This window comes from Eleutherodactylus coqui, chromosome 12 (assembly GCF_035609145.1).
Source record: "Eleutherodactylus coqui strain aEleCoq1 chromosome 12, aEleCoq1.hap1, whole genome shotgun sequence".
In the NCBI taxonomy this organism is placed as follows: Eukaryota; Metazoa; Chordata; class Amphibia; order Anura; family Eleutherodactylidae; genus Eleutherodactylus; species Eleutherodactylus coqui.
This window is the reverse complement of record NC_089848.1, coordinates 48,966,415-48,992,588: the sequence shown is the minus strand read 5'-3', so window position 1 is coordinate 48,992,588 and position 26,174 is coordinate 48,966,415. Positions and strand designations below refer to the sequence as shown.

Sequence of the window (26,174 nt, the reverse complement as noted above, 5' to 3'; positions counted from 1 at the left end):
AGATCTTGTAGGTACTTGTTGTATCTTGTCTCCACCACAAATATGGGTGGAGACCTGACCAGTGCCGGGTAACACCTTGGTACCGTGCTGATGATGCCCCTCTCAGCTTGCAATCTCTTCTCCGCTCTGGTTGTTCCTGTGACCGCTGCAGCCAGCCAGGCTGTGACTCTCCTCCCTGCTCCAGTGCCCCCCTCACCTTCCAACCTCTTCTGTGCTCTCCTCCCCGCTCTGGTACCCTACCGATGCCCCTTTGCTTTCCCTCTTTAATTCTCCAGCCTGCCGCCCTCTGTCCCTCCATGGTGCCTCTGCTGCCAACACTGTTCTCCCCCACAATAGCGCCACTCATCGCAGTTTCTCCCCACCAGCTTGCCCCACTGGCTGGGAGAGAGAGGCCAGAGGTGTCATCTGCCAGAGCCATGTCACAGGGGGATGTGGCAGCTGAAGGGAGTGTCCGTGTGTGTCTCTCAGCAGTAGCTGAATACTACATCCTCCCCTTTCACTGTCTCCACCACACAGCAGAAGGGACACCAGCGATCAGCCTTACAGCAGAGCCGCCCGCTGCTGATGTGTTGCCAGCGGGGACATGAATACTGAGAGCAGAGTGTCCAGCTGCAAGATGTGTTACCTTGCAAGGGAAATAGTTGGTGCATGTGGGGAGGTGTGTGCGTGAAAGTCAATCCCCAGCTCTGGCCTTTACCTATTCGTACCCTGCAGCTGACTCCCCCCAACCTATGTCTCCACCTATTCTTCCGGTGGAGGCAAGATACAACCGTACTGACCGAATGTGGAGAACGAAGTCTTGTACGAGCTGTGAAGGCATCACACAGATCGTCTGCTAAAACACTCAGCATGATGATTCACTTTAAAGGGAACCTATCAGCAGAAATATTGATACTGTGTTTCCCTCCAAAATAGGACCCTGTCTTATATTATTTTTTTTGCCACAAAAGAGACACGGGGTCTTATTTTCAGGGGATGTCTTATACTATCCTAGCAGGCGCTGTCCATGTCCCTCCCACTGGTCTTCGGAGCTCCAACGCTCTTGCTTCAGTCCTCAGCCACCGACAGAAGATTGTTTCTTGATAACAGGGTTCGTAAACCCCGCCTCCAGGAAACTATGACTGATTGGTTCTCCAGCGCCACAGCTCAGCCAGTCAAGGCAGCGCTCGAAGAACCTATCACAGCCATCGCACAGGTTTATCAAGCACTGCATTGATTGGTTTTCAAGCGCCACGGCACTTACTACTTTACACTGAATGATAATCATTCAGATTCTTGCTGCATTGTGGGAATTCAAACGTGCCGTGTAGAAGCACCTTAAAGGGGTTGTCCCGCGCCGAAACGGGTTTTTTTTTTTTTTAACCCCCCCCCCCCCCCCCCCCCCGTTCGGCGCGAGACAACCCCGATGCAGGGGTTAAAAAAACAACCCCCACAGCGCTTACCTGAATCCCGGCGGTCCGGCGTCTTCATACTCACCTGCTGAAGATGGCCGCCGGGATCCTCTGTCTCCATGGACCGCAGGGCTTCTGTGCGGTCCATTGCCGATTCCAGCCTCCTGATTGGCTGGAATCGGCACGTGAGGGGGCGGAGCTACACGGAGCCCCATAGAGAAGAGGAGAAGACCCGGACTGCGCAAGCGCGGCTAATTTGGCCATCGGAGGGCGAAAATTAGTCGGCACCATGGAGACGAGGCCGCCAGCAACGGAGCAGGTAAGTATAAAACTTTTTATAACTTCTGTATGGCTCATAATTAATGCACAATGTACATTACAAAGTGCATTAATATGGCCATACAGAAGTGTATAGACCCACTTGCTGCCTCGGGACAACCCCTTTAAGGCTTCCAGAGACATGCCTGAGCTCTTTGCTCTTACAATCTCATTATGAAGGCCTTTTCTGTCAAATACTTTACAAATCTGACAAAATCAGTGTGCTCCAAACTCTGCAAGTCCAGAAGTATTCTCCTCTAGAAGCATTACTAGTGACTATACAGAGTGGACCACATAGCCTTTACTATACAGAATTCCGGGACCACACAGTGATACATTTCATCTTCATGCTGTAAGTTCTTGCTTGGTCTTCATAACAGATATATACACTGCAAGTAATACAGCCATGGGATAAATTATTTCCCTTAAAAAAAAAAAAAAAAAGTAATGAAAAAGGCAAAGATACCATAATAAAAATTTATTTTTTTCAGTCGGAAAAACACAAAAATAAATGCATATCATAACCTACGTAGAATTTCTCTCTAGGACAGTTAATGATTTCTTGTGCACAAGGATTAATATGTCCTGCATATTAGTCTTCACTGATCTCAGATGGCTTTGTAAAGTGACAATCACTGGGTTATGAGTGGAAGCAGGCAGGTAAACCTTCACCGTCATTACAACCTTAAGGCCAGGATCACACGGTTTTAAAAAACGTTGCAACCTTTGCAGCATTTTTTCATGCCGTTCTTTGAGCCAAATCCAGGAGTGGATTCAAACAGGAAAGGGGAAATGTACGGGGACTTCGCCTTTCTGAAGGCTCCATTTCTGGTTATGGATAAAAAGTTGTTCCCAAAAACTGCAGAGGACTTTTTTAAAAACACTGAGTGAAATCACACTAAGACTTCCTTCCCGTTTTTTTGCAACTTTTTTCTAGTTAACAAAAAAGAACATTAATTTATTTCCTTTTTCTTTCTTTAACTATAGACAGTTTTTTTTTTCAATTTTATTTTTCCCCATAAAGAAGTCAATGGGTAAGCACCTGGGGGAAAAAAAGTCACACTTACAGCATGCCGTGTTATAAATAAAATGTCATGGACCCACCAAAGCACAAAAAAATGCCACTACAAAAAATAGTGCTTGTAGGGCGTTACAGCTTACTTCTGAATACAGCTTTTTTTTGCTACAAAAGTAGTAAAACTATGAGCAAGAAGATCACAAAACATGCGTTTGAAAAAAAAAAAGACAAAAACCCTGAAATAGAATAAAGGTGGTATTTTTTTTAATTCCAGTGTCATGTTTTTATAGTTTGAGCCAAAAGTGGATCCAGCAGCTATTCGTACAAGTCCTTCTTTACACTGTATTTCCCCTATCATTTAAATCTACTTCGGGCTTTGGATTTAAAATAAAAAACACATGCAGAAGGGTATTTTTTCTCAAAAATTGCTGTGTCTAAAGCTGCTCTTAAAGGGATATGCCGATGTTAGATTGGATTGTTAACAGCATCAGGTCATAAAGCACAAGGAACGGAGCAGCTTTATTAGTTGTGCAAAAAAAAAATCCATATACCATATAAACTCGAGTATAAGCCTAGTTTTTCAGCACTTTTTTTATGCTAAAAAAGCCCCCCTCGGCTTATACTCGAGTGAGATATAAAAAAAAACAAAAAAAAAAACCCTGTAATACTCACCTCACAAGCTGCGTCTGTGTCCCCAGCGCGATGTTCTTCCCAGCGGGGCAGCCGGCTGCTTGAGCATTCTCCCCGTTGTCATCTCCCTGCTTGTCTTTGAATTACCCCGCTGTCAGCACTGCTTAGGTAAGCTCTGTGATTGGATCGAGCGCCAGCCAATCACAGCCGGTGCTCGATCATTCACAGCCATTAAGTGGATGACATCACTAAATGGCTGCGATTGGTTTATTGAGCGCTGGCTGTAATTGGCTGGCGCTTGATCCAATCACAGCGCTTACTTACACAGAGCTGACAGTGGGGGAATTCAAAGCCTAGCAGGGAGATGACAGCGGGGAGAATTCTCAAGCAGCTTGCGGCACCCCTGGGGAGACCATCGCGCCGGGGACACAGACGTCGGCTGGGAGGTGAGTATTGCATTTTTTCTTTACCCAGTAGAGCTCATCTTATAGTCGAGTCAGTAAGGTTTACCAGTTTTTTGTGGTAAACCCTATTGACTCGGCTTATACTCGGGTCGGCTAATACTTGAGTATATACGGTAACTGGAAACAACTGTTTATTCTATGCTTTAGGAGTCCAATGGACAGAGTGACTCCATGATGGACACCTTCCATGTGTGTATACACAGCTGTCCATAACCACTAGGACTGCCCACTGGACTCCCAAGTCCAGAATAAGCAAAAATATAAACAAAAATAGCAGTTAGGCCGGATTTACACGGGTGAGTAACACTGGGCAGAGAAACTCGGGCAGATATCGCACTTGGCAACTTGTGTTTTTCATTCGGAAACGCCTTGTATCAACTCTGTAAAATTGCGGTCCTCAGGCGCGTGTTTCATGTGCAGAGGATCGAAAGCGTTTCCCATTGATTTCAATGGAAAACATCACATGGCATGCGAGGTCTTTAAAGGTCCCATTGAAAACAATGGGCAAGGTGTTCCAAAGGAAAGCCGAAAGATAGAACATTCAAAAGAATGGCGTTCCTATTAATGCAGGTTATATGCGTCTCGCAACGCACAAAAAACTTGCATGAAGTTCTCGCCCTATGAAGTAGCATTATACTGACTGGCTGCTCAGCTCCTCCTGCCCTATAGCAGTCTAATCTTCCAGCATATGTTCAATCTGAGGGATTCTCTTTAACCCCTTATGGGCACAGCCTATTTTGGAATTAAGGAGGCTACAATTTTCTGGGGATTTTCATATCCACTTTTCAAAAGCCCTTCATTCCTACTCTATTTTTCCGTCGACATGGTCGTATGAAGGATTGTTGCTTTCTACGATGAGCTCTAGTTTTGATTGGTACCATTTGTTTGGGGACACAATGCATTATTAGAATCCTGCCATTGTTTACCTTTATATTTTTCTACAGTGTTAAATCATTCAGCATGACCAGTTTTTGTGTATTGGTACAATTCTGACAATATCTAAAATATGTATATATGTTTACAGGTTTTTTCCCCCACAATAATTTTTTTTGGAAATTGCGGTTTTTGCATCAATGGATTCAAAGCCCTATAACTTTTTGTTTTTACATCTCCGGCGCTCTGTGTGGGTTTGTTTTTGTGTGACAAGCTGTAGTTTTTATTTGTACCATTTTAGGGTACATACTTTTCTTTATTACTTTTACATCTTTTCTGGAGGCAAATTGGACAAAATAAGGTTTGGGCTGCGTTTTTTAAGTAGTTTTTGCTCTGCGGGATTAATGGTGTGTTCAATTTATTGTACAAGTCATTATGGAGGCGGAGATACCAAATGTGTTTTTGTTTTTTTTAAAGAGGGGAAAGTGAAAAAAAAAAAAAAATCCCTCTTGTCCAAACCTTTTTTTTTTTTTTTTTTATTAAAAACCTGTGTTCGCTATGATGATACATCGGCGTACGTATGTATTGCAATGAGGTATCGCTATTCATAGCGAACATTGGGCCAACAGATAGCCAAGTTATCTCCATATACAGCGAATGGCGTAGTGGGTCACGCATGGTTGCCGCTACTTCATTCATTCGCTGCTTTGCTTGTCCCAGCAATCATACATTTATAAATGCGCTTCGTAGAAAAACCTCTTTGAATGAGTTTCTTTTTTTCCAGGACTTAAAATGTTGTTTATGAACATGACCATCAGCTACTAAATACGAATATCAGGTCGGTAGGGAATGAGGGTTCAGACCCCCAGATGATCAGGTGTTTGAAGGGGCCACAGCACTTGCCCAGGCACCACGGCCTATTCATGTGGTAGTAGGCACAGCACCAGACACTGCATGGTGTTTGCTCCTAGTATTACAGGTCAATTGAAACGCTCATTCATTTTAAAGCAGACCTAAAAATTCTGATGCGTTGCCAGTACATCCCCCAGTGTAAACGGGAATGTGCTGCCAACAAGTACAATTGGTATGTAAACAAACTGATGTAAAAATCATTCATCCTCATGCCAACGATTATCTTCCTGTGTGAAGCACCAACTGACATGTTATATTGTGAGTCAACACTTGTGACCAGGCAGAACATCAGACTAGTTTAAGGTGGTCTTACATGGTCAGTCATATCAAGTCCTGCAATTTAACTAAGGGAATATGCTAAATGAAAGAATTGCAAAAAAAATTGCTACACAGTATTCAGACTGTACAATCTGGACGCCCCCTGATCAGTCTACTTAGGATCTGCTGAGGGAGGAGATCCTGACTACGTAGCCAAATTTCTCTTCTGGGGGGCGGTCCAGACTACACATCTGGAAAGCAGTCTACAAGAGAAGATTGATGCTAGCATACAGCTCTCGCGGATGGTGGAACCAAGTGGATTGTTTCTCAGCTCTGACAAGAGTGAGTCTATGAGCCTACAGTGTGTTGGTTTTACACAACTTCATACCCCAGCTTCCTGGACCCCTGTGAGTGTGAGGCAAGAAGGAACAAAAATCATTTAGAAATTTACAACTATTTATGTACACAGAAAAATCCAGCAAGTTTTCAATGCGACGTACTGCCAGACCGTTCCTTTACCACTCATCAATACTAGAGCTTTATTAAAAATAGACCATATCATGTTCCTGGCACACAAGTTCTCCTTCGAGAACCACTGATACTGATGATGTCCTAACACGGAGTCCTCCCAAACTATTGTATTAAATTAACAAAAAAGAAAAATCATAAAGTGCTTGAAAGAACCTGTAAATGTCCTTAAGGAGCTCATTAGAGGGGCTGTCTGAGAGGGAGATCTATGCATTTACTTCCCAAATGCAGGAAATGTTGTAAAATAAAAGGTATACTCAGTGGGTCCATTCCCTGCTGGCGCAGCTCCAGTCCGCTCCACTGGGCTAAGTTTCCAGGGCCGCAGTAGTGAGGTGTCCGTATACCCATGTGACTGCTGCAGCCAATTACTAGCCTCAGCAGGCTTATGCCGTACACTGCTGAGGCCACCGATTGGCTGCAGTGGTCATGTCGCAGCCATGTGAACAAAGTCCCTCAGGGAGGAACAGAGTGCAAGCGCTGAACTGCTAAGCAATCGAGTGTTTTTTAAAGGGCCACTCGAGCTAAAACACATTTTTACATCCCTTCCCCCTCACCCGATTGCATGTCACATTGCCCGTTTTCTCAGTGTATTGCAATAATGTACATGCAGTGTAGCCTCCCATCTGAGATTTCAGCTTTCGCTTTCATATCTATCCCATGATCCATCAGCACAGCATTAGCAGAGGTTATACCATTTCTGCATGCTGGGTGGACAGTTTAATTATCATTACATTCTATCTTCTTCTAAATAAGCTACAGATCAAAAGTATACAGTCAGGAGGATGAGCCGTGATCTCCTCTATTATAACTATGTGATCATTTACTGTGACGGAGATGTCCGTGTCCCCCTCTAAGGAGTTTCTGTGGTAGGGTCCATGTAACAGCATCACACAGACTGAAAACTGGCTAAAAAACAGAACACATAAACCTAAGTAAATCTGCGCTGGTCAGAATTGAGATCACATGACCATCTGAAGACAATGAAACGCCTAACCTCTGACAGAAAGGAATAAGTAAGCAATGTAATACTAGCTGATATATACAGACTAGGGGGATAGATAGATACATAATGAATGGGGGAAAAATTCACTGGAGTGGCCCTTTATTTTTCAACATTCCCTGCATTAAAAAAAAAACCAAAAAAAAAAAACCTCTGAATCTCCCTTTCAGAAAACCCCTCCAAGACTGGCTATAAATCTACAAATTGCATTAATTACCTAGATATGCAAGAAAGCCTTTAGAGGCGCAGTGGATTGCACACGAATATATTGGGACCATTTTCTTAGCTCTCGAAGGTATAATTTGGATTATAATACTGGCCAGGGCTGCTGGATGCATTCTTAATCTCCCAGAACAGGGTCTCGCTGGGCTTTGGAGGACTCGGGATCACCCAAGAATTTTCTTCAGAACCTGACTTTTGGTAGGAGTCAGTCTCATCGCAGTCTGTTCCACCTAATGGAACCGGTCTCTCAATTGTCCCCTGTGTAGTCTCTGGCTTTTCAGACAATGTACTTTCGCTTGGCGGTGGCGCACAGGCGGCACTATGAAGCTCCTGTTCTTTAGGCGACGCCATCTTTTGGTATGTGACTCGGCCAGCTGTTATCCGCAGTTTACTGAAGGTCCTTTCCAGGTCCTCTTCACATTGTACTGGGCCGCGGGAAGCTGCAAGAGGAACATACTTCTAATTATCTCATAGCGTGCAGTCGCACAGTGTAAACGTCTTTTCATTTACAAAACTTGAGAAAAATCAAGAGTTTGCATCACACTGTGTCATGTCAAATCCATCATATGGTGGATCCAAAGGGTGACTGGTCTACTCCAGTGACTTACAGTGGGGTACCACTGGGGTTCTAGGATTTTGACTGCACTATTTCTGTAGGTAAAGATAACAGAACCTTGGGGACATTTGAGGCCTAAGGCTCTGTCCGCTTTTACCATCATGCACCCAGCAATGCCAAGTAGCACAGAGCCACAGGCATTCAGAGGGCCAATGTATGTATTTTTCTAAAGGTTTTATACAGAAAAAAAAACCTTCATATGGTCTTCATGCTACGTGGGACATATTTTGGATCTATGCAAGGCTTGGTTCACACTTGTCTACTCCCTTGCTCTTTGGTACCTGCAGTAACAGCATGCTCTGCTATACTAGTCAGTACATAACAAATGGAAACTTAAAAACATTCTAAAATCCATACTAGAAATTCTCCCAAGTTTCCTGTAACCACAGAAGCCAATATGGCAGTGCGAATAGAGTCTCAGATTGTTCAGATAGTCAATAGATAAGGAGCTAAAAGATTTGCAATGGTATCACTCCTCCCGAGGGCAGAAGTACACCAATATTTCATACACTGGCTTGTGGGGAAGTTCAGATCATCCCTGAAAGATCCCAGGAAGGGTATCATTTGTCCTTAGGGATAGTACCTAGAAGGTGTAAGGAGTCTTATAAGGCCATGCATGCTCCCCTGGGAAATATGCAAAGAGGAAGACGGGACAATACTTCTACAGCGCCACCTATTGGAATCCAGCATTCCTGCAAGTCAATGTCAGACTTTGGCTCACGATTCTCAGACTTTGAACAAGCCTTCTAACAGAGTCTTCTCCAGACTTAGAGAACCATGCACAGACACACTGTTTTGGGGATTTTGCCCCTCATTAAGATTCCTGGCTTGGCTCGTAAGAAGTCTATAGATGTGGGTCAGGAAGGGTATCATTTCTCCTTAGGGAGAGCACCTAGAAGTTGTGAGGATACTGACATTGAGATGCAGTAATGCTGCCTTCCAATAGGTGGCACTGAAGAGGTATTGCTCCATCTTTTCATTTGCATATTTCCCAGAGGGGCATATGTGGCCTTGTAAGTCTCCTCACATCTTCTAGGTGCTCTGCTTGTCATAGGCTCTCACTGGCCAAGCCAAAAACTACTGCACACTGATGAGGGGCAAAAACCCTGAAACAGCTGTCTGTGTATGGTTATCTGTTCCTTATGGAGAAGACTCTGGCTTTGGCTCACACTTCCCAGTCATGGTTACAAATCTTGTTAAAAAGTCTGACATTGACATGAATGAAAAGTTGCCTTCCAATAGGTGGCGCTATAGAGGTATTGTTCCATCTTCCCATTTGAAAGCTCCCAAACTCACCAGCAAATTAAGAACCCTACTATATACAAACAGGAAAGCTGTACGGGACCTAAATTTATTAAAATAGCCCCAATGTGCTTATTTGCTGCAGCAGAAAGGGGTTAAGATAATAGATTTATGGAAATACAACTTAAAAGGGGAATCGACAGGACCACTATTCTATTGTACGAAGCAGTTTTGTCCCCTGAAACAGACAGCTCCATACATTGCGCAGTGGCCTGGGTTGGCACTGCAGGCTTAGTACATTTGTTTCAGTAAGACTTAGCTAGCAGCACAACTCCAGGCCACTGTGCGACGTATGGAGCCGTCTACTTCTGACAACAAAAGAGCTTCTTTGATTAGAATCGCGGCCCCGCCGATCAGCTAGTGCTGAACTATACTGAGGAGAGGTCGATCAATCTTAGAAATGGACCAACCACTTTAAAAGACATTCATGACATAAGTGCAGACTCAGCATCTCCATTTCAAGCCACATTGGTGGTGTATACTATATTTAATGTATTACTGAGTGCCGATCCCAAGGGGTTCTGTGTGTACATCGAGGATCAGACCCAAGTAAATAATCCACATCCTCAGTAGAAGGACAACAAGATGGAGCGCTCATTCATATAAGAGCTCTAGCTACACAACCCTTGCAAGTAAAGCAGGAAGCTAAAGAAAAACTAAAACTAAAATTAAAAAATTAACAAAAAGCCACCTTCACCTAAATGGTTTTCTACCGGTGAGTTTTTCCTGGCTTGACAGAGGACAATAGAGAAACTTGGATGAGAACTATTTGCATTGTTTTTATGCACGGCAAATATGGTAAAAGGTCAAATACAAATAAACTGTTAACACCTCTGCCTGTACACTTAGACTGGCTGAGAGAAAAAAAGCCACAAGGGGAACAAAATACAGCGCAGCAGAAAAAACACATCAGCAACACCTTTATGTGTGAAGTTGACCAGTATGCAGCATGAGACGGAAGCTAAAGCAGAAGTCGGGCAGCTGCAGCCCTAATACGCTGCGACGCGCCAGCCTCAAACAGCCAGATTCTGATGAGATATGATAGCCAGTTGCTCTTTAAATGGCATTGCAGGGATAGGAGGTTCGGAGGAGTCTGATTACAGCGAGTAATGTGACTTGCCTTTCTTGGTCGCAGCCACGGTTCCTTTCAGCTTTCTTAGCACCTCAGCTTGTACCTCAGTCACTAGATGTAAATTAGACATTTCCTTCTTCAGCTCCCAGTACGCCTGCCGCATGCCGCTCTCGCTGCTACAACACAAAATACAAAGCTTTCATTTGCTGCCCAGTAGCATCTTTCATCTTCCACTTCACCTGCCTGGGGACGACTCAACCCGCTCCTTCAGAGTTTATACATCGCAGTATATATTGACAAAGAGCATCATTACTACAGGTATACGTACAGTACATTATAGGAGGTCCGATTCATATATACAAACGTTTAGGACATGCTATAAACAGACACCGGTATGTATAACATATGTATAGGAGCTGCACCTGCGTTACATTCCCAACGGCACAGACCGTGTGCTTGAAGGGTTGGGGCCGAGCCGACGGCGCAGTAGACTTACCGGATATAGGGGTGCAGCTTACCAAATATAGAAAACGGCACGGAACGTTAAACGGTTATTACACCAAAGTTTTCTATCCAGGAGTATAGGGGGTAACTAGCAGATCAGTGGGAATCCGCACAGATGCATGATTGACCCGCCATTCATTCGGGAACATATGTGACCCCCTCTTCTTATGACAGAAAATAACTTTTTGTGCAACAATCTAAAGAAAGGTTAGATTACCAAGTGCCCTAAAACTTATCTTACAAGCACATTTATCATTAGCAAGAAAGTGGCCAACCCCTTTAAGATGGTAAAAGGTAAAGTCCCCCCTAATGCAAGCACCAAATCATGACTTGGGCAAACTGTTTTTGGGGGGTGGTTTGCCATTGCCTTCCGCAGTCATCAGAAGGCTGAGTCGACCTCGAACCCGCAACCTTCAGGTCGTGAGCGAGAGCTTAGGACTGCATTTCTGCTGCCTTAACACCCTGCACCACCAAGATGGTAACAGCAACCTATTCAGATTTATTACCATCCAGTATAGACTAAAAAGAAACCTATGACTTCTATTAAAAGTTTTTTAGAACTCCAATACGGATGACCTATCCAGGATAGAGGTCATCAATATCTGATCGGTGAAGAGACCATGGTGCTCGGATGAGTGCCATGACTTCTCAGTCCAATGACATCCCGTTCATGTGTCACGTGGCCTGAGAGAGCGACTTTGTTCCATTCCAGTGAGTAGGATTGAGCAGCTAAACAACGTACCACCGCTGTGAAATGTATAGTGCCGTACCTGGTATGCAGTGATGAGGTACTGTTCAAAAAGTGGTGTGGTCTCTTCAAAACAGTTGATCAACAGGCATCTTGAGAGCTGGATCGCCTCCGCTGAAATATTGGGGACCTATCCCTAATGAAAACACCCTTAAAACATTAAAGGAGTTGTATCACAAATCGCAAGTTTATCCCTACCCGCAGGATAGGCGATAACTTGCTGATCAGTGGAGGCCTCACTAATGAGACCCCCAACGATCTTGAGACTAGGTGTCCCATGTCCCCAGTCATTCCCACAGTGAGGTTACTGCTACCCTCACAGTGAGAAGACCGAATGGAGCGCTGGGGGCACAAGCAGTCCATGCACTTTTAATGGGACTGCGGAGATACATGAGTGGGTAACACAGCTATTTCAATTGACCCGGGTTAAATGGAGCGCTGACCGCGCATACTCATCCAGCACTCCATTCATTCTGACATCACTGTGTTGGGAGCAGCGACCCCCGGCGTGACAGGGGCGAGACATAGGAGTCCCATTCTCAAGATTAGCAGAAGTCTCAGCGACGAGACCCCCCACCGATCAGCAAGTTATGCCCTATCCTGTCGAGGATAACTTGTTATTGTGGTACAACCCCTTTAAGGATTCCCCAACATTAAAGCTTTACGATGAACTACAATCTAATTGTAGTAACCAAAAAAAGAGAGATACTTTCACTTAAGTAGACGAGAATATGGAAACATTTCCAGCATTTTTAGACCTCAAGTTGCTAATTAGGAGGCTTACACCTACGTGCCAAACACTCTGGGGTTTTAGGAGGCAAGCAGATGTTTCTCTACGGCAAGTAAAACTGCACAATCTGCAGCACAGAACATTTATTCTAATTTATTTTTAGTGTTTTGCATCAATTTATTTAGCCTCTTTGAGGAAATGGCACAAACATTGCGGCTGGTTAATGGGACAAGACCTGAGCTCAGCCCTTGTTCTCCCCCTTGTGGTCGAGATTCGTATCTGCACAACTCCTTTAGTAAAAGTATAAGGTATAATAAGCCATTAAAGGGGTTCTGTCATTAAAAACAAAAAAAAAACAAACAAACAAAAAAAAAAGATTGTTACGCTGCTTGAATGGAGAAGAAAATAGCCCTCCATCTGTAGGCCACAAGCAGACAACGTACGCACATCGTAGCCTAACGTGCCAAACCCTTACTACTTGGATTCTACCGTATCTAGAAGAAACATAGTAATAGTATGTAAGGCTGAAAAGACATGCCCATAGAGTTCAGCCTGTTGACTCCCAATGTTGATCCAGAGGAAGGCAAAAAAATTCTGATAAAGGTAGAAGCTAAATTTTCCTCATTTAACCCCTTAAGGACTAAGAGCGGTAAATTTATGGCACTTGGCCCAGGCCTGCCCCGACATCATTTCCCTCCACAGCTCCGATGTCGGGACAGGCCCGACACTGCAGTGCAGGAGTACATCTGCACCCCCATCATCAGACACATCGGGTGCAGATGCACTCCTGCACTGATCCTCATCAAGGACCCCCGAGAAGGCAGAAAGGGTTTTTAACCCTTTCTGCCTTCTCCTTTACACATTACATAGCGCTTAGTTAGCGTTATGTAATGCAGAGAGATTGCGGCCGGTGTTACCTGACCCCCAGCTGTCACATGAACGCCGAGCCGGGAGCCTGAAGGGAGAATGCGGAAGTATTACTTCCGCATTCTGCCTGGCGATCATGTGACCGCTGGGTGCCACCTGACCCCAGCTGTCACATGATTGTCGAGGCGGGAGGCAGAAGGTAAGTATTTCCTTTCGCATTCCCCCGACAGTGCAGTGAGCACCTGCACCCTTCTGAGCTCTGACAGATCAGGAGGGTAAAGGGAAAATGTATTTTTTATCATCCATTCTCCCCAGCTCCAATTTATTTGGAGCTGGGGAGAATGGATTAAAATAAATGGATTGGAAAGAGTTAATCCCAACCGATAGAATTATGGCGCGGGATTAAAGCCCCTGCAATCAAGCAGGAGATGGTCGGGTTCTCAGCTGTCAGTCACATCTGAGAACCGCTTTTACCTTCTCCTTTCCCGGGTAGAAGTGAAAGTGGGATGGTTTCTTCCACTACTTGAGCTGGTAATCACGTGACTGCCGAGTCCACCCCAATGTTATAGCAGAACTGCAGGGTCCTAGCAGACCCTGATCAGCTCTGCTGGTGACTATTGGCACTACAAGGGGATGCTTTACCATGTGACTGGGGCTCCTATGGATGTCCTAGCTACAGTGGAAAAGTGTGTAATTACAAAAATTATTATGATTATTATATATATAGTGAATGACCCTCAGAAGTCTTATATGACAACATCATGGGGGTCATTGGCGGTTAAAAAAAAAAAAATAGTTACAGGAATAAGTAAAAAGAAAAACAGAATAAAATATAAAGAAAAAATGACCCAAAGCCGACACCAACCAAAACAGTCACTGTATGCGCCCTGTAATCTGAAACCATACATATATCTCAAAGCATCCAATACAAAAATGAGGAACCCATTCCCATACTTTATTTTAGCGTAACTATACCAACTAAAAAAAACAAAAACAAAATAAAACTATAAAATGTTTTTAAAAAATGCCATTTTACATCAAATAAACAAAGAAACGAAAAAAAAAAGTCAGTGAAAAAAACATAAAATCAATAACACTGTGTGTCATGGGGAGAAAATAAAAAAAAAAAAAAAAAAAAAAAACACACGCAGAAAAAATAATTTTGGTAACTAAGGAAAAGAAATAGGGCAGTAAAAATCCCTAAAAAGTATCTGGTCCCTGGGGCGTTAAAGGGGAAAAAATAAAAAAATGTTATTTGACTGCAAGTCTGACAGTCAGAATAACCCCTGGATCACCGACCCTTCTGAAGTAATTAGTGACTATAATCTAATATTGTATTGCTCAAGAAACGCGTCCAGGCCCCTCTTGTACTCTTTTAGAGAGTTCCCCATCACCACATCCTCAGGTAGAGAGTTTCCACAGTCTCACTGCTCTTACAGTAAAGAACCCTTTTCTATGTTGGTGTGAAACCTTCTTTCCTCTAGACGTAGAGGGCGCCCCCTTGTTACACTCAGTCCCGGGTATAAACCGATCATGGGAGAGATCTCTGTATTATCCCCGGATATATTTCTACATTATTAGGTCACCTATTAACTTTTTCTAAAACGAAAAAAGCTTAATTTTGATAACCTCCATGGGTATTGTAGTCCACCCATTACGCTTATTACTTTAGTTGCTCACCTTTGTACACACTCAAGCTCTGATATGTCCTTCTTGAGTACCAGTGCCTAAAACTGTCCACAATATTCCATATGTGGTCTGACCAGTGACTTTTAAAGAGGAAGGACAATGTTCTCGCCACGTGCCCCTGGACCTCTTGATGGACCCCATGATCCCATTGCCTTGGCAGCAGCTGCCTGACACTGGTTGCTCCAGGTAACTTATTGCTATTTTACTGTACAATCCTTCTACCAGGTCATTAATATATTAAAAAGACTAGGGCCCAGTACTGCCCCCTGTGGTACCACACTAGTAACTGTGACCCAATCAGAGAGTGCATCATTAATAACAACTCTCTGCTTTCTATCACCGACCCAGTTACTTACCCACTTACACACATTTTCCCTCAGACCAAACATTCTCATTTTATATACCAACTTTTAATGCGGCACACTATCAAAAGCTTTGAAAAAAATCAAGATACATAAGATCCAATTACTCTCCCCGGTCCAGTCTAGAACTTACCTCCTCGTAGAAGCTGATCAGATTGGCACCACTGGACTATGCGCCAATCCAGTGAACAGACCTTGTTACTATTGTGTCCTTAAATATAAGAAACAATGGTCTATCACTTTACTTAATACCCTTAAAACCTGGGCTTGTCAGGGCTGTTAATCCTTTAAATGCCGCTGTCAATTCTAACAGCGGCACTTAAAGCCAGCGATGTTCAGGGGTCCCGTCCGGAACGTAAGGAGATCGCAGGGGGCCGTGCGGGTGTCCTGGCAGCCATGGCCTTCTGAAAGGCCCCAAGGCTGTCTTGGCAGTATGCCTTTCAAGCCATCCCATGGGGTGGCTTGATAGGCTTTCTGTCAGATCGCAGTAGGATGTAATGCTATGGCATTACATCATACTGCAGGAGCCATGAAAAAACGAAAATAGAAAAAAAAAAGCTCAGTCACTAAAGGGGTTAAAAAAAAAAACAACAACTCAGATCTGGATAAATCCTAAGTGGGGTCCGGCATTTACAGTAGCAAAGTGGATGAGATTTTATAATTCTTGTCCACAAGGTGCAGAAATATTTCCCAAAAAACCCACACAGAAATGGACATTCGGTGCGCAATTCAATTCCACAGATTGTCAATTTTATTACTCTTCTCAATGAGGGGGCGAATTCTGCAGAGAAAAGCGCAATAAAACCAGTGTCAAATGGTGCGGGGTTGGAGGCAGGCTTCCTGCTGCAACTGTTACTGGTCGATCCCCAGACAACACCTAATTTAACCTCTTGAGTGGCACGCCTGGAAATTTTCCGGGACGAGCTCCACTGCCCATAGCGATACAGCCTGGAAGATTTCCGGGCTATGTATCACTATGGGAGCTGCAGAGCACACTGCCACAAGCTGTGACATTGTGCTCTGCCTGCACAGACAGACACAGAGCAGTTCAGGATTTTGAAATAAGAAGCAGGGAGATATTGACGATCTGCCGGCAATCTCCCGCTTTAAATTTCAAACTCCTGCAGTAGTTTGTATACAGGTTGCCATAGAGACCATCGGCTTGCTGACAAGCCGATGGTTTCTGTGGCAGGGAGAGCTGGTGCTTGGCTGTCAGGGGACAGCCAGGCACCAGCTCTTACAGCAGAGGTCAGAGGAAACCTCCGATCTCTGTTGTGTTAACCCTTTACATGCTGCAGTCTATGTGACTGCAGCATGTAAAGGGCTGTCACCATCTGACCCCAGAATGTGATCCGGGGTCCTGATGTAGAAGTCTCCTAAAAGGGACAAAAATGTAAAAAAATTAATAAAAATAAACACACTTGTCTCCCTTTACTTTGTAAAAAATTAAAAAACATTACACATGTGGTATCCCTGCGTTGTAATGACCCAGAGGAGGAAATTAGTTAACCCCTTAATGACACGGCCCCATTTTTTCTCCCTCCCCCCTCCCCAATACTTTTTTCCCTCCCCTCCATTAAAAAATTGTATCTCCTTTATTCATCCATCGATGTCGCTGTATGAAGGCTCGTTTTTTTGCGGGACGAGTTGTATTTTTCAATGGTGCTATTTAAAGTACCATATAATGTACTGAAAAACTTTATAAAATTCTAAGTGGAGTAAAATGAAAAGAAAAAAAACATTCCTCCATCTTTCAGCGCGTCTTGTTTCTACGGTGCACAAACTGCAACAAAAATGACTTTATTCTACAGGTCAGTACGATTACTACGATACCAAACTTGTATAGTTTTTTTTGCTGTAGTACTTGTATTTTTTTCAAAGATATTTAATTTTTTAATATTTTCTGCTGCATCTTCTGCGCGCAATAACTTTTATTTTTCTGTCGACATACTTGAGCGAGGGCTCATTTTTTGCGGGACGTCCTGTAGTTTCCATTAGTACTAATTCGAAATACATACGACTTTTTGATCGCTTTTTATTGCATTTTTCATGGAAACAGGGCGACTGAAAAAGTGCATTTGTGACGTTCTTTATTTATTTTTTTTTCGGACGACGTTTACCGTGCAGGGTTAATCATGCACTACTTTGATAGATCGGACTTTGACGGACGCGGCGATACCAAATATGTATTCTTTTATGATTTAGATTTTTTTATTATAGATATGGCAAAAGGAGGGCGATTTAAACTTTTATTACTTTTTTTTTTCACGACTTTTTCACACTTTAAAAAAAAAAAAAATTTTACTACAATTTGGTATTATTGGCATAATCGTACTGGCCTGTAGAATTACTTTAATACATTTATACTGCTCAGAGAATGCTGGGAAAAATAAAAATAAAAAACATGCTAGAATTACAGATTTTGTTAATCTTGCCACTTGAAAAAATGGAATAAAAAGCGATCAAAATTTTACATGTTCCTAAAAATTAGATAAATGAAGATAAATGGAGTTCCTCCCGCAAGAAACAAGGCCTTCTAGAGCGCCAGCAATGGAGAAATAAAATGATTACGGCTCTTGGAATGTGGTGACACAAAAGCAAACCTTTAAGAAAAAAAAAAAATGTTTTAAAATGTACAAAAATAGCAAAACATTAAAAAAAAACAAAAAAAAAAAAAACTGTCTAAACTTGGTATTGCCGGAATCGTGTGACTCAGAGAATAATGTCATCACAATATTTATTCTGCACACTGAACGCCCTAAAAATGAAATTAAAAAAAAGAAAAATGGCAGAATTTTTTTCCCCCCCAAACTCCCTACAAATGTTTTTACAATAGTTATGCAATACATTATATATACACCCAAAAATGATGTATCAAAAAGTACAACTTGTCCTGCAAAAAACAAGCCCTTATATGGCCGTCAATGGAGAAATGAAAAAGTTATGGCTTTTGGAACACGACTGCAAAATGAGCAAAATTAAATGATTAGACAATTTAAAAAACCTGCCCTGGTGGGTCTGACAGGATGGTAAGACACCTGCACTCAAGGGGTTAAGGCATTTCAGGCTTGTAGTGACAGGATTAAAATATAGCACTAGATACAGTAAAGTTTTTAATGCAAATCTAAACACTTTTTTGCCTTTTTATTGTAAGATGCAAACTAATAAAAGCAGACGGGAAGGACTGCTTGTTGACACCTTCATAGCGCCTCTACTGTAGACATTAACCACAAGAAAAACAACTAAACGTCTTGCAGACAATCTGCACCAAGATCTTACTTTGAGGGATGAAAAATAGTTCTTTTTCCAGCGTGGTCTTGGCCAACGTCATGAAATGCTGTGTATAATAGCAATAATGATATTTTTGCCCTTCAGTTTTAAACTGATTAAGGAAAAAACCTTAGCATAATAGCTAGAAAGGTCACCATGTCAATATATATCTACAGCAAAGGTCAAGAATAGTAGATCGGCTGGAAACCCTGCCCCATCATCTGTCTGGGCAGCTGCGGTCAGCTTCACAATAAGATCGCTCAGAGCTGTGTAGTGGCTGACAATTGCAGATGCAGTTCTCATGGATGGTAATGGGAGCTGTCCTTGCAATTACTGGCACCAGCAACTACACAGAGGTGGTAGTAGTAGTATTGGTCCTGCGGTGGATGCAATTTTTGCCTTCAGCGTAAATACAGTTATTGTATTTGCAGCTCTCCACACTCAGGAGTTAGCAAACAAAAGGGACCCGAGTAATACCCGATGGGTGTAAATATCTTCTACACGCCAACAAATACTATCGATTCTTGATCAGAGAATGCTGGTGTTTATAGACAGGGTCCGCAGGGGGGGCTTATGCGACAGGTGACAAATGCAGTCATTGGCTGGCCCAAACCCTGCATCCTAGAACGCCCCAGATACACTTCCCCAAAATCCATAAAGCCCAGGGAGGACTAGCTCACTCCACCCAGGACATACTGAAGGAATTTCGCCTCTACTACGAAAGATTGTACAATATAAAAGAAGAACCCCCGGAGGTTGGGGGTCCATGGAAAAGGACTGACTGGGAGGAGATCATCGAACTTATAAAAGATCTAAAGACTGGCAAGAGCCCAGGACCCGATGGGTTCTCGGTACGATTTTCACCAAACTGATTGCTAATAGAGTCGACACATCCCGGGTCTGATCCACAGAGAGCAGGTGGGGTTCGTCCCGGGTGGAGAGGCCAGGGATAACTCCATCTCAGTAATATATAAAATACTGCTGGCCGGCGAGACAGGGGATACACTCCATGGTTCTACAGGGGCATGGAAGAAACATGGGGAGAAGTTTCCCCGGGCCCAAGTGACGAAAGGCCTTTCTTCTATTTCACAAGTGCACCATATTCGGTAGACTTCAAAAGCAGAATTTTAAGATCCTCTCTCAGTGGTACAGGACCCCAGAGAGGCTGCATCAAATGGATGCTCAGATCTCCCCCTTGTGCTGGAGATGTCAGGGCAGTCCAGGAACAATGTTGCATACATGGTGGGAGTGCCCCACAGATAGAGGCCTATGGCGCAACGTGAAGCAACTACACAACACTATGACTGGCGCAGCGGTGTCTGGTGACTGCTGAGATGGCTCTTCTGCTGATGCTTCCCGGATCCATTGCCAGGACTAGGTCAGAGCTACTGTGCCCTTCATTTTGGCAATGAGGATATCTGTCCTTGGCTTGTGGCGTTCCACCTCACCTCCTACGAGGATCATATGGACGGAGAAACTCAATAGCTTAAGATATGAGGAAGAGGGGGTGTTTGATGAGACAGGAGCTACAAATTTGGAGACCATGGATCTCCATGAGGGCGTCTGACCCCTTTAAAAAATGGTTGGAGACAGGCCGGATAGGCCTTTAGACTGGATCGGAGTGTCCAAGGAACAATGAGTGCCAAGGGTCCTTGACAGAATGGGGCAGACGTGAAGAACGGAGGCATGTCCCTATGGGGCAAGACCGTGGCAGAGAGTGGGACTCTCTCCCCTCCCCACCCTTTTTTTCCCCTTTGATCCCTTTTCTAAGAGGTAGTAGTAGGCTCTCTTAAGTTTGTTTTATTATTGCCAATTCTTTTTTGTTTTTCTCTTTTTTCTGTCAGCAATAATCAGCTATTGAGTTATGCTTCAGATCCGTGGGATTGCTATGTATCAGCGAAAGGGCTTTACTAGTATTTGCTGAGATGTTATAAATATTTAATTAAATAAATAAAAATAATTGAACCTAAATGTGAATCAAGAACAGAACAAAAAAGGTTACCTGTCAACATCATTGTCTTGATTCTTGTTACAGGACACACCATCGGCAGGAGGATTCTGCAATACATAAAACACTAAGATGAAGACAAAAAAAAAAAAAAAAAGGTTCTACATTTCTGCAAACCAAAAAGTGAATAGAAGTCTGAAAGTCATTGATCTCACTTTGCTATCACCTAGTATTTCTTTTACGCACCATTTTATTACTGATTGTATTACGTCTTTTCTTATAGTGCCCACCATAATCTCAACCAAGACCCGCCACTTAAGACCATTTCTATTTCACAGGAAGCCAACAAAGGACGGAATTTTAAGAACACTGAACATAAACTACATGCAGATGGGGTTCCGGTCAGATCTGAACTCAGTGGTGCAGGAATAGTGGTACGCAAAGAAGCCTCCATGGCGTTCAATGGGTATTTCATGCAGGAGGGGAAAAAAAAAAAGTTGACAAGTTGTGAATTTATGCTTGTAAAATATTTGAAAAGCGTTTACATGGCCGAGATATGAGCAAAGGCCGAGCCAAGTACAAGTTGGTTCATGGAAAGTTTTTTTTAAACAATGTGGGCATAGAATGAAAAATTTCAGGCACTTACACAAAGAATCATCTTTATTGATATAGTGTCAACATATTCCACAGCACCTTACAAATAGCAGGTGTCTACAGAGGGTATACGGGATCCATATGCACTTGTATCTTCCTGCATAAGGGACCGATATGTTCAGTAGAAGTGTGATCTCTTTACATCTCAGAAGGTGCTAAATTTGACTTGGCATCTGATTTCATACAAATCGTAAGCTGTATACTACATTACAAAAAAAGGCTATTTCATGATGATTCATTCACATAAGCCCCAGTGCTGAAGTGCTTTACTCTACTGGGGTGACCAATGTGGAGGTTAGCAAAGAGGTCATCAAAATTATGGAATTCCTTTGAGACAGGGTTCTATTTTAGCGCTGTAACCCAGAACTTTCACAGAAGAAAACGTAAAGAACTTTTTCAATCTGAAATACTGGGGGGAGGGGAAAAAAAAAAAAAAAAAAAAGGGGTCAACAACGAGGAGGAATGTATATAAAAAATATCAATCAAATTTCTGCCCAGCTATCATGTTAAGCAGTTATTTCAGAATAAGGAGCTTTACTTAGGCCGAATCTTATTCCGACTGGGAGATCCTCGCAGCGGGATGTGACCCTGTGCCCCTGCAGTGACCTCCGGCTTACCTGTTTGGAGTCTGCTCTGTGGATGTGTTGGCTGGCGCACAGCCGCACATGCGCAGAGCCATCGGGCCAGTGATGACACGGCTGTGCGAGGCTCGCACTAGAATAGGACATGCTGCGATTTCCACCCTGCGAACGGAATATTGCAGTTGATTTCCACTCGTGGGCATGGAAATGCATTTTTCAATGCATGTCCTATGGGCTGCATTTGCTGCGGGATCCGGAGCTCCGCATCCCACAGTGCAAATATGGCCATGTGCATTGGGCCTTATCCTGGGTGACAATCTTCTCTTGGGACCGAGAACACACTATGGGATTAGACAGGCTGACAGCAGAGAACAGCTAAGCAAAAGTCATGTCATGGTATTCCCCACTTCACTAGGTTCGTAATTAGAGACTTTTCAAAAGCCTCTTAACGCATTAAGAATATAAATTTCTCAGTTGGATCAAAGTTAGAGAGTCTGAAAACAAGTCCAACTACTGTGCAAACCCAAAGGATCACTAGGTTTCTGGCAAAAAAGTACAGAAAACAAATTATTTTATATGTGAAGAGAGTAGTACTCTGACCACACGCTGGCTGGTACCTCGGAGAAGATATCTGACCAAAACCTCAATAGAGACTTTGTGCCATTCTATCAATGCAAATTAGCAGAGATCAACTGGGGTTTCATGTCACACAAGGTCACTGATATTCCATCTGCTGGGCCCATTTAGAAGTGTATTAATATGTATCCCACAGCAGAGGCTGTACACATGCTACTGCTCAGAGGCTTTACAGCAGGACCCGGCCATCCCATTAACCTCAAGAGCAGCGTTAACCAACTGGGTAGCTTTGTATTCATATGTACGACCAAAGCAAAATCTGAGGAAATGTTTGTTATGCAGAAGCAGCAAAACAAAGAAATCCATGGCTGAAGCCAAGACTATCAATTTGTGCAAGTTCATACAATAGTGGTAGCGAAAAGTGACATGTACTATATCATTGAGTTTGCTGCCACCTAGTGGGCACTGCAGATTAAAGCATTTATGCGACAACTGACTAATCTACAAAACGATAGGTGTGTAAAATGTCAACTTTAGGCTGGGTTCAAATGACAGAAAACACTGCAGAGATATTCTGGATTAAAGGCTATGTACACCGTTGCACTTTTCCTCTTTTTTTTTGCAATCAATGTGTATTTGGAAATGAAGACTTTGTAATTGGTTTTCTGGGGAAAATACTATTACTGACCTATAATTAAAGAAACATCATCAATAGCGGATCGGCCGGGATTCATCGCTCTGGAGCCAGACTGATCAGCTGATTGTGCAGCGCTGACAACGCTGCAAATACACATGGGTCGGAGCGGAAGAAGCTGCTCCAACTCCTGTGTAGTGGCCAGCACTTGTAATTACAAGCGCAGCTCTCATTGAAATCAATGGAAGCTGTGTCTGCAGTTACAAGCGGCATCCACTACACAGGGGTCAGAGCATCTGCTTTCGCTGTGACATCTGTGTATTTGTGGTGCTGCCAGCGGGCTCACAATCAGCTGAACAGTCGGTATCTCGAGGAGCAGACCCCGGCGGATCAACTATTGATGACCTATTCTGAGGACAGGTCATCAATAGTATTTTCCCCCGAAAAGCCCTTTAATTTCTAATTGATTGGTTTCTATGTTTGTATTGTTTTCCAAGGTACTGCAGACTTGAGGACTGAAATCTGTCAGTCAAGGCAAGGCTGCCTGTCCACGGGCGAGTTGTCATTGCGAGATAGGCGGTGATAAATCTCCCACGGACCTCGCATAAAACGCTTTCAATAGGCTAACTAGTGATCATATCATAGCGATTCTCCGCTCATGGGATTGAAATCGCGGCATGCTGCGATTTGCCACGGTGAGCCTATCCATAAGATAGGCTCATCTCGAACACGTCAGTGCTCCCTTCTCCTCTCCTGTGGCAGAATATCGCTTGCGATATTCCATCCCAGCCGCAGACAGGTGGCTTCATTTGATTGTTTCTCAGCTCCTCCCTTGTGGTGAAGGTGCATTTACTGTCTTTCCACTGAGCTATTTGAGAGGGCTGTATGAAAGATGTGGGGGTGGAGGAGATCAGGAGGACAGAAGCCAAGCTATCACAAAGATGTAATGAACTGTGGGTGAATTTCCTGCTCTCATCAGCAGTGAGGGGGAAGGAGACCAGCAGCTACTTAGAAGATTAGAGATAGCTGTGTAGTATTGAGTGGGAGTGGTTATGCTACACAGCCAACGAAAGAAGCGCAGGAGGGGGAGCTGAGCTTGTGCACCTTCATGAGATAGACCATGTGATCAGAGCTGGAAATGCCCTCAAACTTTGTGGCCCTATTACATATATTAGGCGCCCTTTCCCCCTGATGTGTGTAGTCCATCTGACATCATACTGGGCAGTCCTGTTCATGAACATGTGACTTTTTTAAACTGCATTTTCCAGAAGCACTTCGGATTCCAGGCACCTCCCTTGCTTTTTCCCCAGTCTGCTACCAATCTAGCCCCGCCTCCCAAAAACCCACATACCATAGTTGGAAAAGGAGAGCCACGCAGGAGAGATAATGGGAAGATCTATTATATGCACTCTGTGCATCTGTCTGTACTAGGTCTATCATAATTTAAATATACAGATGCAAATTGTTTTATTGATTATTGCATTGAAAGCTAGTCACTTCCGGAGCTTTGAGGAGGTAGTAGTGACAGCGCCGTCACCTGCAAGCTTGACAAAGACCAACATGGTGGTCGAAACGTTGCTTGTTTTGTGTGGAGCAAATAGTTTCATCGTATTGATGTGAAGTTCTTTCTGCACCTTTTTGCTGCTCAGACTACATATTTATTAGCTCAGACACCTGCAGTCCTATAGCGACCATAGAGAAGACATTGTGGCATGTTCCAATATACCAGCACTATGAATTGTAGGAGCCCTCAGAATTGTTCCTGACAACTCGGGCAGCATTTACTACAGTTTTACAGCCCACATAGTGGGCACATTGCATTGATAATATTGCCCACAATGGTGCTGTGGTTTTAGGAGTGGTGCATGCCCTGCTGAATCGGACAACTGAGTAGCGCTTATAGCTAGCGCAAACAGAACGAGCAAGGCTCCCTGCGCATGCTCGTCCCAGCGATGAGGCAGGGGAAGCTGCGCATGCGTGGTTTCCCCACTATGCAAGTTCATTAGACAGAATACCGGATGAACGGTGCATGCTTGCCCTATGAGCGTGGAACTACTGAAGGAAGTCTTCTATAGCAACAATAGGTAAATAGATGATTAGGTTGGGGCATTTATGGAGCAGAGAAGTCCAAAAACTATGCACCTTTCTAAATGGAGTGCATTTGCAAAAGTGCACATTTTCACACATCCTGCGCATTAAGCCACCAACGCAATCTTCGGAATGCCACTTTACCCAACCAAATATAGCCACTGCATTTATTTTGTCAATGGGCGCTAGAACTGGCTGCTGCGCCACCTAATTTCTCTTCTTTAGGCAAATGTATCTCCTGCATGCAAATGTGACTGATGCTAAATGTTACAGCTGAAACGGATTGCTCCATAAAGACCATATACCTGGAGCAATGAACACTTCCAAGTCTTCGACATCTTTAAGTACGTCAAGCTTTTACTGCACCGTTTTCAATATGGACAATTACCTTTGTCCTTTCAAGTTCCGCTCTGAGACGTCCGCATTCTTCCTGAAGCAATTTCAGTTCTTGCTCCACTGACCGGATTTTCAGCTCGCTGTTCAGCTTTTCAATTTCCCAGTCAGTAATACTTTTGCTTAAGCTTTTCATCACTGCAGACAAGAAAAAATGTTAATTCATCCTGAAGGAGCCAATCTACTGAGCGGAGACTAGATCAATGACTTACTTTATTAAGAAAATTACCACCATACACAGAATAAATGCCCTCCTCCTGTTATATCATCACAGTCTATATAAAACACTCTAAATGTGGACAGCCCGCACATTGTAACGGCCCGGTAAGTGGTTCATATTCCCACATTTGGCACGCCTCAACTGAATGGCGAACAAAAACTTGTTCATCATTCAGTTTTTCTACATGCAAAAAACTGAATGACGGGTCTGCCGTGTAAACAGGTAGCCGTTTACTTATGAAGGAATGCCCGTTGACTGTAAATGGAGGTGGCGGGTCAGAACGATCCATGGGACGCTCCGCCTCCA

The 26,174-nt window shown here is 43.5% G+C and overlaps 1 protein-coding gene across 1 annotated transcript in view; it reads right to left on the bottom strand.

Moving 5' to 3' along the window:
- Positions 1–2,172: 2,172 nt before the first annotated feature.
- Positions 2,173–26,174, bottom strand: part of AZI2 (5-azacytidine induced 2) — a 45,238-nt gene continuing 21,236 nt past the window's right edge. Inside the window, exons 5-8 of the mRNA XM_066585344.1 lie at positions 25,644–25,786; positions 20,777–20,832; positions 10,653–10,780; positions 2,173–8,054 (exon numbers count right to left, since the gene is read on the bottom strand). Of these exons, the coding sequence (XP_066441441.1) occupies positions 7,675–8,054; positions 10,653–10,780; positions 20,777–20,832; positions 25,644–25,786 (707 nt within the window). The 3' untranslated portion in view covers positions 2,173–7,674. The remainder of the gene's footprint in view (positions 8,055–10,652; positions 10,781–20,776; positions 20,833–25,643; positions 25,787–26,174) is intronic.